The sequence below is a fragment of the Salmo trutta genome, chromosome 6 (assembly GCF_901001165.1).
Source record: "Salmo trutta chromosome 6, fSalTru1.1, whole genome shotgun sequence".
NCBI lineage: Eukaryota > Metazoa > Chordata > Actinopteri > Salmoniformes > Salmonidae > Salmo > Salmo trutta.
In genome coordinates this window covers 45,317,518-45,331,770 of record NC_042962.1, presented here as the reverse complement: position 1 = coordinate 45,331,770, position 14,253 = coordinate 45,317,518, and the positions used below count along the sequence as shown (strand labels likewise).

General features: G+C 42.0%; 1 protein-coding gene across 1 annotated transcript; it reads right to left on the bottom strand.

Moving 5' to 3' along the window:
• Positions 1–2,413: 2,413 nt before the first annotated feature.
• LOC115196012 (inhibin beta B chain) lies at positions 2,414–13,510 on the bottom strand. Its single transcript, XM_029756447.1, has 2 exons — positions 12,259–13,510; positions 2,414–4,814 (listed from the first exon to the last, which is right to left on the bottom strand). Exons 1-2 carry the CDS (start codon positions 12,671–12,673, stop codon positions 4,039–4,041), a joined length of 1,191 nt encoding a protein of 396 aa, XP_029612307.1. The 5' UTR covers positions 12,674–13,510; the 3' UTR covers positions 2,414–4,038.
• Between the last annotated feature and the right edge of the window lie 743 nt (positions 13,511–14,253).

The following is a 14,253-nucleotide window of genomic DNA, read 5'->3' as shown; positions in this document are numbered from 1 at the left end:
AGGAGGAATGAGAAGGGGTAGTGAGGAGGGTGAGTTCGGAGTTAGGAGGAATGAGAAGGGGTAGTGAGGAGGGTGAGTTCGGAGTTAGGAGGAATGAGAAGGGGTAGAGGAGGGATGAGGTTGGAGTTAGGAGGGATGAGAAGGGGTAGTGGAGGGATGAGGTTGGAGTTAGGAGGAATGAGAAGGGGTAGAGGAGGGATGAGGTTGGAGTTAGGAGGAATGAGAAGGGGTAGAGGAGGGATGAGGTTGGAGTTAGGAGGAATGAGAAGGGGTAGAGGAGGGATGAGGTTGGAGTTAGGAGGGATGAGAAGGGGTAGTGGAGGGATGAGGTTGGAGTTAGGAGGAATGAGAAGGGGTAGAGGAGGGATGAGGTTGGAGTTAGGAGGAATGAGAAGGGGTAGAGGAGGGATGAGGTTGGAGTTAGGAGGAATGAGAAGGGGTAGAGGAGGGATGAGGTTGGAGTTGGGTCAAGTCACTAGGGGTCGATGACAACGTGTTATGGCTCTTCAGATGTTTCTTTGTTGTCTCTCTCTTTAGCTATAAAGCCCCTTGAGAGGGGAGCTGAGTCAATTCCATGAAACCGAAGAGCATTCCTACTGTACAGAGGAGGCCATGTGTGACATATTTGTGGATATTGGAGTGGTTTATAGTACTGAAGGGCAGAAGGGTCTTAGGGCATGCAAGGTTTTTCTGTGTGAAAATCACATATTTGTCTTTAGTAGGTATGTTTTTCAATTTGGCATTTTGACAGTCAAAAACCAATAAACCGAACAGTTCGATCTAACAGTGAGGGAGACGTTCACACCTTTATTCAGGACAACCTTTCCAGGGTTGATGGGCACTTACATGACTGGTATACGGTTTGATGGGTTCAGCTAAATGAAAACCTGCAGGTACATGTTCAACCACAGCTGAACCTATAACCAACTCACAGAGTGATAAGTCTTGTATATAGCCCACAGATCAATTGCATAAGTTATGGCTAATAACTTCTAACTGAAATATCTTCAAAGGTTCTTGGAAAATGGAACCACCTGACTTAAACAATAAATGTCTTAAGAGAAGGTTTTATTGACTGGTATGAGCTGGTGCATACGCTGTCATAGGGATTTATGCTCGTATGAATTTTTGGTCTAAAAATGAGATTAGCGAATCACCATACCATAAATTAATATACCTGTAGCAACATACACTTGGCTTTAGCTGTGTTCATGCCATGTGATTCTAATCGGATCATGCTGTCAGTTAGCGTCAAAACACAGAGCTGGCCTATTCTCAGCCTGCTTAGCTCAGCCTGCCTAGCTCAGCCTGCCTATTCTCAGCCTGCCTATTCTCTCTGCCTGTCTCTCTTTCTCTCTCTCTCTCTCTCTCTCTCTCTGTCCTCCCCTCTCGGTCTCTCTGTCGCTCTCTCACCATCTCTCTCTCTGTTTCGCTCTCCATTTCTCTCTCTGTCTCTCTGTCTCTCCCTCTCTGTAATTTAGGAAACATCTCTCTTCGTTATTTCCCACTCCTCTTACTCTCCTTCGCGCTCTCTGTCTCTGTATCTCTCTCTCTCTCTCTCTCTCTCTCTCTCTCTCTCTCTCTCTCTCTCACAACACCAGATTATAACACTGACTCATCCCTTCACTGCCAGATTGAGAGACGGTCTGTTTTTATCTGAAACATATTAATTCACCGAGCTGACAAAAACACTTCATTCCCTTGGCAGACAGTGATAGATACATTTAAAGTGATTATCTTGCGGATGGACGTGAGAGACACAGCAGTGTTTTCAAGAGGCCTGGGCTGTCATGTGTGGTCTCCTGGCATTGGTGTGTGTGTGTGTGTGTGCGTGTGTGCGCGCATGTTTGTGCGTGTGCAGTCCTGCCCTGTCTGTCTCTCTCACTGATTCTGACGTGTGAGGTATTTTGTTCACCCTCAGGTTGACACTGAGTTGCGTTCTTTAAAAACACTACTGCAAAACAAACGGGAGCCTATAAGTAACCAGATCTGATGCTATCAGCTAATGCTGTTGATTGCTTCTGTTTACCAATCACTGAGAGTGTGACCTAGGGCCAACCACTTGAGCCCTGGAGCCTTGCCCAGATTCACTCTGCACTAATTATTGTGTGTGTGTGTGTGTGTGTGTGTGTGTGTGTGTGTTCGAGTTTGAGTGGTCACACGTTTAACGGTTAGATTAGAGTTGATCACTCCTGACATATCTTACATATTAGGGTGGCCGGTAGCCTAGCGGTTAGAGCATTGGACTAGTAACCAAAAGGTTGCAAGATCAAATCCCCAAGGTAAAAATCTGTCGTTCCAACCCTGAACAAGGCCTAGGCCGTCATTAAAAATAAGAATTTGTTCTTAACTGACTTGCCTAGTTAAATAAAAATTGAAGTAGTCCCCAAAAAGACTCAAGAGAGTTCCAACCTAATTCAGAATAAGACATTTATTTTTCAACAATTACAAAGAACAAAATATTTTTAAATCATATTTATATCTTACATCAGCTGTACAGAGATGACGTGTTTTTTCTAAATGATTCTGGAACAAGAACTGAACTAGAAAACCTACGAGTATTTAAGTCGATGAAAAAATATTTGTCTATACAAAATAGAAAAAAAGACATGGAACTGAAAATGGAATCCATAATATTGTACCCTGATGTAGTGTTTAGGCCTCTTAACTGGTCACAAAGTATTTTATAAAATATTACCATGGCCTCTTATAATAGCAAAAAAGAAATCTTGGCCTCTTTGGTTCCATGATTAGGTATAATACATTTGAACAGAACTCGATTTGCTTTCTATAAAAACATTTTTTTTTCCAATGGCAGTTTCTTTCTGTTTTTAACTAATCACGCAACTTTTCAGTGCAAATATTGTAACTATCATTCACTTTGAAGAGGAAGCGAAAGATTACATTTCAAGTACTGGTAATAGTTAATAACTATAACTAAAAGTTCAGTTTGTCTGGTGTCTGTGGGTCAATACTATACATTGCATAGCTCATGTGGCACTTATATTTAAAAGGATTGTGAGCAAGGGTCGGTGTACCACATTGTACTCTTTAAAGGCATTTCAATCTGCAAGTGCTATTTAATGTGCATTAGGAAGTGCTATGCTGCACCAGGACTTTAACCAAACAATATGGCAACTCTTCGCTTTTGATTGGCTGACTGAAATGAGAGGTTGTGCTTCAGCTGTCGAAGAAATGTGACTCTTCCTGTTAAAAGTGTGAACGAAAGTAGAAAGGATTCAGAAGGAAGTAACGGAAAGGTCAATGTTTCTTCCCTATTGTCACTGTTTCATATCACAGCCTAAACTCCCAGGTTGTCATGACAGCTTCAGCATGGTGTGTTGGAATGTATTTTTATGTTCTGCTCACTCTTCTGACATGGAAGCCATTTTGATTTCCGGATGCTGGCCGCAAAATGAAAAAGTTTTTATGTAAAATGGAATCTTGTGACACATCAACAAGATGTATTTCTTGTTAGAAGTGCTGAAGTTGTACAAGAGGTGAGTTGTCAGGGCTTTCACTATACATTTTGCAGTCATACTTTCTTGAAAGAGGCGTGGTTTGGAATTGTCTATCAGCAAGTGCACCTCCTTCATAATCTCAGGCTCTTTTCCACCTTCGTCAGAGTATCGAAATAGAACTCTCCATTTTCAGAATAGAAATGGCAATCTTGGAAAATATATAATGTGATAAGTACCATTTAGTTCCAATCCCTCTGATAATGACACTTACATGAATTTGCAAACACATGTTCACAAAAAATGGGGTTGAATCATATGTTCATATGTTGGCAAAAGAAAAAAGGCTTCTACCAGAGAATATTATTAACAAACATAAATATATATACAAGTGTTTGTTCAGGCATATGTGAGAATGAGTGTGTAGGATATGTGTGAATGAATGAAGCTGTGTGTGCATGTGTGTATGCCTTATAATTGTCCATAAATATCACTTTGATTTGTATAATTCATTTTGGAATATCCTTTTCTTGTTTACAAATGTTCATAAAAGTCCACTTGAAGCACGTGCGGTCTCAACTCAAGCGCATCCACACTCCTCCACGATCATATTGGGTACGTCTCTCTTGACGATGTTGTATTCATCGTCGAAGTAGAGCATTGACATGGTGCTGAGCTTGGTGGGGATGCAACAGGAGTTCATGGACCCGGGGCTCATGCCTCTCATCCGATACTGATTGACCACTGCAGTGTGGAAGGACGACGCCGACCCTGGCACTCCCGCCATGTACGGTGGACAGTTGCCCTCGCAGTAGTTCCCAAAGTACCCCGACGGCGCAATGATCCAGTCGTTCCAGCCGATGAGGCGGAAGTCTATGTAGAACTGCTGTCTGCAGCACAGGCTACTGCTCCCGTCACACTCCAGCCCCCTCTTTCTGATGCGGTGCTTGTTGTCCGCTTGCCGGGCCTGTATGACTAGAAACGGCCTGTGGGACTCGTCGTTCTGGTTCACGAGGATCGGTAAGACCGCCAGGTCCTCGCAGCCCTCACAGCGCACGTCCAGGTTCTGCCGCCGGCCGCCCTTCTCGAACACCATCTGGATAGCGTTGGTCAGGGGGAAGGTGTGCCAGCCGCTCCTCTTCAGCTCAACACGCTTTTCCACCAGGTTCCACTTGCTGCCCAGGCCAGGCTCCTGGTAGTACACCTTGACTGTGACCTTCCTCCGCTGGCCCTTGTCCAGGGTGTTAGGAAGCAGCCTTAAGTACAGCCAGAGGGTGGCCTGGGTCACGTACAGGTGCTGGTTTCCCTCGTTGGAGATCAGGAAGAACAGGCTAGATTTGGATGATACCAGCTCATCTGGGAAAGACAGGAACAGAATAGGAAAAGGTCCGTTAAAAGTCAGTTTAAACCTTTAAAGGTCAGTGTGGCAATGCTAAAAAAGGAGACAAACACACAGATTCATTGGCTATATGGTGTAAACAAACATCTTTCAAAAACCTTACTGCTATTGGACAAAGCGTCAAGAAGATACTACCACACTGGGTGGTCCCAAGCTTGGATTGTTGGATGAATAGCTAGACAAGAACTGGGCACATTGGGAACAGTTCAACAGTTTGGGATTAAATTGAGATAGACGGTTACTATGGTCTCCCTGGTTATAGCCTGTCTTAATGTCATCTTTATCTGGCCTGGGATGTAAACAGAGTTAGGAATGGTACTAAAGGGATTTGGTGGATGGGTGTACACTGGGAGACAGCTCTAACAGAGACACTCAGCTCTGAGTGTCAGCTCTGAGCTCTGGGCCCGTATTCAGAAAGTGTCTCAGGGTGCTGATCCAGGATCAGTTTTGTATTTTAGATCGTCATGAAAAATAGGTGGGACCTGTTCCTAGATCAGCACTCCTACTCTGAGACGCTTTATGAATACAGGCCCTGGTCTTGTCACGTAGGTCTACATGAGGTCTGCAACGACAGCATCAGCACGTCTGGAATCAGTTCCAGCTGGCCCTTGCTTATAGGGAGCCTTGACAGTGACAATGACAGTACAGATCTGGGATCAGGCCCACTTGAAGTTGCCCCTGGCCCTGAGTCAGGCTGGGTATGGAGAAGAGGGCTTATCAGAGCCAAGTACAAAGGCTCAAAGGCTTTGCTGTGAATACTGCAGAAAAACGAGAGCTTACTGAGCCTAACTGCTTACACAATGCACAGTAATGTGATGTAAAGGCATGGTAAAGCCAGGCACATTGAGTGAAGAGGAGCACAGCTTCACTGTGGATTAATGATGAAGGAAAAAAGGAATTTACATGAAACTAGCTGGCCTTCCCAACTACCACCACAGAAACCTTTTCTGGCTGAACAGTGCGTGCCAATGTTGTTTTAGGTTTGTGCCATATTGTTTTCATGTGTGGGTAGGTTCAGGTTCGGGTTAGGGTAGGGTCAGGGTCCAAAGTCAAATTCAAATCTAACTTGCACTTGTCACATGACCAAAACAACTCCTACTCTTCCACACTGACTTTGCCTGGTCAGGCTTCCTGCACCACCATGCAGTTGATCAAGAGAAGACCTGAACCTTGAACTACCTAAAGAAACCCAAGAGACAGTAACATCTTCAGTAGCTAAGGTAGCAACTGAAATAGATGGTTTCTCCCCAGTCCTCCAGTGAGAGTGAAACCTTCTAACCTGAGAGACCATCAGCAACACGCTACATGGATACTCTGTGACTGACTGAGCAACATGCAGCTGTCAGGTGAAGGAAAGTTGGAAAACGCACACATGTCAAGGGTCACCTCTCCAGCCTGAACACTGAGCTGTGCTGCCTGCCTGTTTGCTTGCCGCCCAAAGCGAGGGGACCCGACCTGGGCGGGCCTGGGCCCCATCATCAGGCATAGCTATAATGGAGGCTGCCCTGTCCTGCCCAGCCAGTCTCCATCTGCACTGCCTCACACAACACAAGACAGGTAATCTCCTTGTTATTACTCAACTCAAAGACTTAGTCAACAGACAGCTATAGACCACACTCTGACTGTACTAGCACCAGGCCATGGGTGGCAGCACAGCTGTCAAGACGTGACCAACAATAAGCAAAAAGCTAAGATCTAGTGTCTCCTGATTTGAAATGGATGTTCTATTTATCTTCTGTTTACCAATGGATGACTTTGATATATCACTGTATCGGTTATTTCTTCTTTCATCAGGGGAGGCGGGAAAAGGGGGGCTTTGTGAAACAAACCTAAGGGGTCCATTTTTCACTCTGAGAGTAAAGAGGGAAATTATCTCAGATGGAACAGGATACTCAAGAACGGAATACTCCCCAAAAAGGCACATCTAATCTGAAAGTGATTTGTCAGGTGATCTTATGAGAGCGCCAATGCAGTATACAGCATTCTTTCTTTATCCTTCTCAGGGACAGAAACAGAGTTGCAGAGAAAGCATCTTCAGATGCTATCACTATAGCTGACACTGTTGCATCTTTGTCAGGCGACTGCTGTAGTAACGATACACAACAACGGCAAATACAAGGTCTAACATATAAGCATGATGAAGTCAATGAGTACTGTGCAGGCAGGAACCAAGTCCCACTCTAGGACTATATAAGGGAGATGGTCCCTCACACCATGCATTCTAATACGGAACAGTCGTGGCAGTGAGTTCACCATTCCAGTTCACTCTACATTCAGCATGCATGGTCCTGGCACAAAGCGTTGACCTTATGTAGATGTACAGCCAATCTAAAGCAGCTCTTCTTTCAGGTCAGCTTATAGCTGGTACCAGGAGATCACAGTATAATTATATTATATGGGTGGCATTCAGATGAAACGCTCAGCATGGGTGAACATTAGGTTTTTATCAGGTGTCTTAGATTGACTGTACACTCTTAGAGAAAAGGCTTCCAAAAAGGGTTATTCGGCTGTCCCCATAGGACAACCCTTTTTGGTTCCAGGTAGAAGAACCCTTTTGGGTTCCATATAGAACCCTCTGTGAAAAGAGTTCTACCTGGAACCCAAAAGGGTTCTACCTGGAACCAAAAACGGTTCTCCTATGGGGACAGCCGAATAACCCTTTTAGGTTCTAGATAGCACTATTTTTTTCTACGTGTATTTGAGAAGCACCAAACAGGGTTGGTTTTGAACATATCTCTGATCAGCTAACCAAATCACTGACACTCATTGTGTTGGAGAGATGCGCAGCCGGTTCGAGAAAATCTGGTGTGACTTAAACTGCTATAAGAATAAGAGGCAATAAGACGTTTGATTTGAATACACGTGGGCTCAAGCAGGTGGCATCATTGATCATTTCCAGTCCCCCTTCATCATCTCTAAGCAAATTGTTCTGTGAGCTCTTCTCAGTGCCACGACCAGCTGGCAGCAGCTACCACCCTGTGTAATACTGCCAACTGGCAAGGAGGGCAAAGAGGCACAAGGAAGGCAACCCAGCTGAATCTACACAAATGTACAGTACAAAGTTACAGAGCTTTTGTGAATAATGTGAAAACATTATGGGGCTTTTCAAATCTTTTTGGGATTGTCCATATCATTCCTTTCCTTTGAATGTGATATTATACCTACCCTTAATCTATTCTGTTGTTTTGAAGATGAGTGCTATGAGGCTGTTATAGTGACATTTTTTTATGAGTCTCTGGGGGCGTGAACCTAAGCCTGAGGACACATTTTATTCTGTGCTCACACTAACAAATGCTTGGTAGTTTGGTTGACCTAACTGCTGGGCTGCAGGTGTTGGGTCACTTAGTTGGTTTTGTTTTCTTTAAAAACTGCTGGGTAATTGAGATACGACCCATGAGGATCAGAAGACTGGAGGCATAGTTTCGTAGGGGGCGTGGCATTCAGATAGTTATTTTTAGCCACCTGAGCAAATGTCATTCCTGTTCATCTGTTCTGTTGAATAGCTATCACATGCTATGGTTAACCACGGACTTCTTTGTAGCTTTAATGATGCTTATAGAAGTGTATGAGTTCCCTAAAAGCCTCTGTACGTCCCATTGTTGGGATACAATAAGGTGGTATACCTTATTATAATATGTAATAAAAAAAATACAAAAAATTCAGGATGATGAACAGGAATGACATTTATGATGTTAGATAAGGTCTCTGATACTAACAGTTGTCCTCTCAAGACGAAGCATCGTACTGTGACTATATGCCTGTAGCATGACTCAGGTTATCACTCAACCAACTAGAGTGTTTCCCAATAGTGTTGGATCTGTGACATCCACTTGTATTGATCATACATTCACTAATGCCGCAGAGCTTTGCTCCAAAGCAATATACGTCCCCATTGGCTGTAGTGACCATAACATTGTGGCAATAACAAGGAAAGCCAAACTACCGAGAGATCCTACAAAATGTTTTCCGAGGAGTCTTTTGTTGAAGAAGTAAAAAATGCATGGTCGGTCCCTAATAAAGGAGGAGAATGCAGATGCAGCGCGTGGAGTATTATTCTTGCCAATTGTTGACAAACGTGCACCCGTTATTAAGAAACTAACTGTGAGAACTGTTAGAGCCCCCTGGATCAATGATGAATTTTATGGTTCAAAGCAATTATGCAAAATGATGCAAAAAGCTGATTGGTTGACATACTGTAAATTGAGACATTTTGTGACCAAACTTTACATTGAAGTTGATGGGTCATTTTTAACGAAACCGTTTGATACAGCCATTGATTTCAATGGCTATTAGTAGACAAATTGAGAAGTGAAATGACAACATTGAACAGTGAACCATCATATTTGTGTATTGAAGATCTAATAATGTTAGAGAATCGATTGCAATGTTAAATTTGGTCAAGTTTGCGTGGAAGAGGTTGAAAAGCGGTTGTTATCCATCAATAATGATAAGCCACCAAGTACAGACAACCTAGATGGGAAACTATTGAGAATGGTAGCAGACTGTATTGCCGCCCCTATTTGCCATGTCTTTAACCCAAGCCTAAAGGAGTGTGTCCACATGCGTGGAAGGAAGCTAAAGTAATTCCACTACCTAAAAATAGTAAAGCACCATTTGCTGGTTCTAACAGCCGCCCAATCAGTTTGCTGCCTGTTCTTAGTAAAATGATGGAGAGAATTGTGTTTGAACAAATACAATGCTATATTTTAATGAACAAGTAAACTACTGACTTTCAAAATGCATATAGGGTAGGGCACTCAACTTGTGCTGGACTGACTCAGATGACTGATGATTTAATAAAATAAATGGATAATAATATGATAGTTGGAGCTGTATTATTAGATTTCTGTGCAGCCGTTGATGTTATTGATCATAATTTGTTATGAAAAAACTCACTTGTTATGGCTTTACATAACCTGCCATTACGTGGTTGGAGAGTTTTTCAATAGAGGCTTCTCTAACATCAGATATGTACAGTGTGGTATCCCTCAGGGCAGTTGCCTTGGGCTGTTAATCTTCTCTATTTTTACAAATTATTTTCTACTTGTCTTACAAGTAGCTAAAATGACTATGTATGCTGATAATTGCACACTGTACACATCAGCACCTACAGCCAGTGAGCTCACTGAGACTCTTATCAAGGAGTTACAGTCAGTGCTATAATGGGTAATAAACAACAAACTGGTCTTAAATACATCTAAAACCAAAAGCATTTTATTTGGTTCAAAGTATTCTCTTAGACCTAAACCTCAACTGGAGTTGTGCATAAAGAGTTTGACCATTCAACAAGTTGAAGAAGCTGAACTTTTTGGAGAAATGTCCTCTGGTCTGATGAAACAAAAACAGAACTGTTTGGCCATAATGACCATCGTTATGTTTGGAGAAAAAAGGGGGAGGGTTGCAAGCCGAAAAACACCATCCCAACTGTGAAGCACGGGGGTGGAAGCATCATGTTGTGGGGGTGCTTTGCTGCAGGAGGGACTGGTGCACTTCACAAAATAGATGGCATCACAAGGATGGAAAATGATGTGGATATATTGAAGCAACATCTCAAGACATCATTCAGGAAGTTAAAGCTTGGTCACAAATGGGTCTTCCAAATGGACAATGACCCCAAGTATACTTCCACATTTGTGGCAAAATGGCTTAAGGACAACAAAGTCAAGGTATTGGAGTGGCCATCACAAAGCCCTGACCTCAATCCCATAGAAAATTTGTGGGCAAAACTGAAAAAGCGTTTGCGAGCAAGGAGGCCTACAAACCTGACTCAGTTACACCAGCTCTGTCAGGAGGAATGGGCCAAAATTCACCCAACTTATTGTGGGAAGCTTGTAGAAGGCTACCCAAAAAGTTTGACCCAAGTTAAACAATTTAAAGGCAATGATACCAAATACTAATTGAGTGTATGTAAACTTCTGACCCACTGGGAATGTGATGAAAAATTTTTAAGCTGAAATAAATCATTCTCTCTACTATTATTCTGACATTTCACATTCTTAAAATAAAATGGTGATTCTAACTGACCTTAAGACAGGGAATTTTTACTAGGATTAAATGTCAGGAATTGTGAAAAACTGAGTTTAACTGTATTTGGCTAAGGTGTATGTAAACTTCCCACTTCAACTGTTCCGCACCAGACATGCAACTATTGGTCTCTTACGGTACCCAAACCAAAAACAGATTGAATGCGTCGCTCAGTTACAGTATGTATAGAGCCATGTCATCATGGAATGCTCTTCCACCAGAGGTTACTCAGGCAAACAGCAAGTCTAACTTTAAAAACAGATTTAAAAAACATTGTATCACAACGCTTCTCCTATTTCTAAAGATCTAATTTAACTGTACTGTATAAGAATATTGATATGTATATCTGAATAGTGTTTTAAGTGTTTTTGTTGAATCTTGGTGTCTTTCCTATATATAAAACTATTTTTATTTAGAATTTAATGTAATATTTATGTTGTTCTTGTCTATTACTGTTCTGTACTTTGTCATGTATTTGTAGGTTTCTATGTGGACCACAGGAGGTTGGTGGCACCATAATCGGGGAGGATGCCCTCGTGGTAATGGCTGGAGCGGCATAGGTGGGATAGTATCAAATACAACAAACACGTGGTTTCCAAAAAATGTCAACTGTTAATTTGACAAAACCTGGATCCTTCTAGCCATGACCATAGCTAATGGGGATCCTAATAAACTAAACTCATGGGTGGCCAATAAGATATAGCTGAAAGCCACGCCCCTAATAAGACACGCCTCCTGAAAATAACCTAAGGATTACATTCAAAAAGGCCAAGCTGCTCGTTCCACCCAGCATGAGAGTAAAAAAATACCCAACTGATGGTTAAATTAACCCATGTTTGGGTAATCCCAACAAACCAACATGTTGGGTTATTCACCCAACCCAACTGGCTGGGTGAAAATAACCAAACATGTGTTATGTCCACTAGTTAACCAGCGCTGGGTTACCAAATAACCCAAAGTGTTTGCAGAATAGCTTGGGGAAAATAATAATTTAAAACACCTATAAATTATAAACAGAAGCAACATTTGATTTTGTTTTAGTTTTATATTTCAAGCTATTTGACTGCCTTTTCCTGTATGCATGGAACCCGCATCAGTTGATTTCTGGTTTCATGCTCCCTACCTAATGTTTAGAAAGTAGGCTACTACTGTGCCCACTGTAAGGAATTTGTGAATGTATTGTTTTCAAATCACAGACCCTTTCTGCACTTTGCGCGGCCGGGGATGATGCGCGACATCACCTTGATCAAATGTTTAGTCCAAACCTTACGCACCATACCCAGCTTGGTCTGCGTAAAAGTGGTTTTATTTGTTAGTTTTTTTCCTAATACAATAGAGTAAACGGTAGCTTGCCTGTAATATACAATAATTACACACCTGTCTCTGCGAAACTGATTATCTCCGAGCTTTCCTCCAGCACCTCGTTGGCATTGCTGGTCGCGTGTCCATCCAGATTCGGGATTTCTACTCTCCCATCCTCGCGCACTTTACCCGCGTGGAGTTTCCGAAGCGCAGTCACCATCGCCGCCTTCGGGATAGGATGGGTGATGTTGGGTCTTACCCTCATCTGTAACCTGCTCAAGATATGCCTTTTCACCGCCTCCAGAAAGTCAATGTCCACCTGTCCCGATTCTTCGGGCTGACCGATGCCACACGAAGAGCAAGTTTCCTGAGCTACGGTTTGCGTCTCTATTCCCGGCAAAGGGTTCAAGGATCCCGGCGCCGCTTCTTTGCAGCGGACAGACAACACGCAAGCCACAAATAATGCCACTTTGATTATACAGTTAATCATTTTCTTTATGAAGAAGAAAAGTCGTGATATTTGAAGTGCAATAATTCGTTTTCTACTATAAAAAGGTATGCAGAATATTTCTGTCAAATGCAGACTATTCACTTGGCGTTTTAAAAAAAATACGATTTCGAATGAAAAGAAAGATAAAGTTGCAGAATCCCGTTAGTCCGTATACATTTGCAAGGAGTCCAAGCAATAATAAATATTCACTCAATTCAGACGCATTTTGATGGAATTAACTATTCCACATTCACCGTAACTTGAAATATTCCCCTTATTTCGTGTCTGTTTTCATTCCCGATGTCTGTCACTCAGTTGACTTCACTTCAGGGGCACATTGGGAGTCAAGTCCGTTCTGCTTGTCTCAATGACTTTGCTTCACCCTTTCAAGGTAACACAATTTAAAAACCAATAGGCTACCATTATCCGTCAATTGAGTTTCAGTTCAATGCCTGACGTATCATGCCATGGTTTAATTGAACTGCAATCCGCAATAATCATCATTTAGAAACGATTAGAAGAGGACAAACTAAACGAAAATAAAATCACCCATTGGTTGATAAACACAAATCAGGATATTCCATAAATGGAAAAAGCTGAAGGGTCGGTCAAATAATAACTTATCGCATATTGTAGCATCCAGTTTGTCATTTGCTTTGGACTTATTCCTTCAGTTTTTGTTCCTGTGTATCCTTATTAAAATGCACCTTAATTGGATTTGAATTCCCGATATGAAATTGCCCTGATATACTTGAGCACAAAGAGGCCTAATGATCGGACGAACCTTTCTCTTGCTATGTCGATTTAGGAGCCCTCCATAGACTGAAAGTTTTTATACAAGGAGTTGAAACCACGTGGGACGTCCCACCAACTAAACAGACTCCTAGTATTTGGTAGGAGATTATGCATAGGCTTAAGGTAAACTATCCTCCTTAGCTCTCCTGTCCAGAGAAAATGCTTATGGCCTATGGAAAACGAATTAGGAGAGATTATAAAAAAAATTACTTAAGAATTGAAGTAACCAATTGTTTACCAGACTGCCTGATGGCTTGTGCATAATGCATTGATTTGCGCACAATATATAGAATCACTAGCATAGGCTATCTTTACAGTGTAAACGATCTACTTTAGAAATAAGAACGAGGATTACATCAATAAACGTCAATTATATAATGAATTAACATTTGATATGTTCCTTATGAAGCCTGTAGGTCTAATAACCTAGACAACGCCATGTTTTAATATAAAACATTTCCATCAGCACATGCTATCCAAATGTACTGTTTTTTTTCCCTTTTCATGCACAAACAAACAGAAAACGTGTCCCCTATAGATGCTCCAAATGAAGAAAAAAAATAAAAAATGGTACCGACAGATTTTTGACGGGCCTTTCTTGTTGTGGCTCAAGCATGACAGCATGGCGACCATAAGCATCTCCCAAACAATACTGGATGAATTGGAAACAACACCAAGGTAATACAGATTTAAGCGCCAAAGGTGACACTGCCAAGGCACCACTTTTATTATTTGAAGTGATACAAAAACATTGACCAATTCAAGTCAGAGCTCTGTTTTGTCGT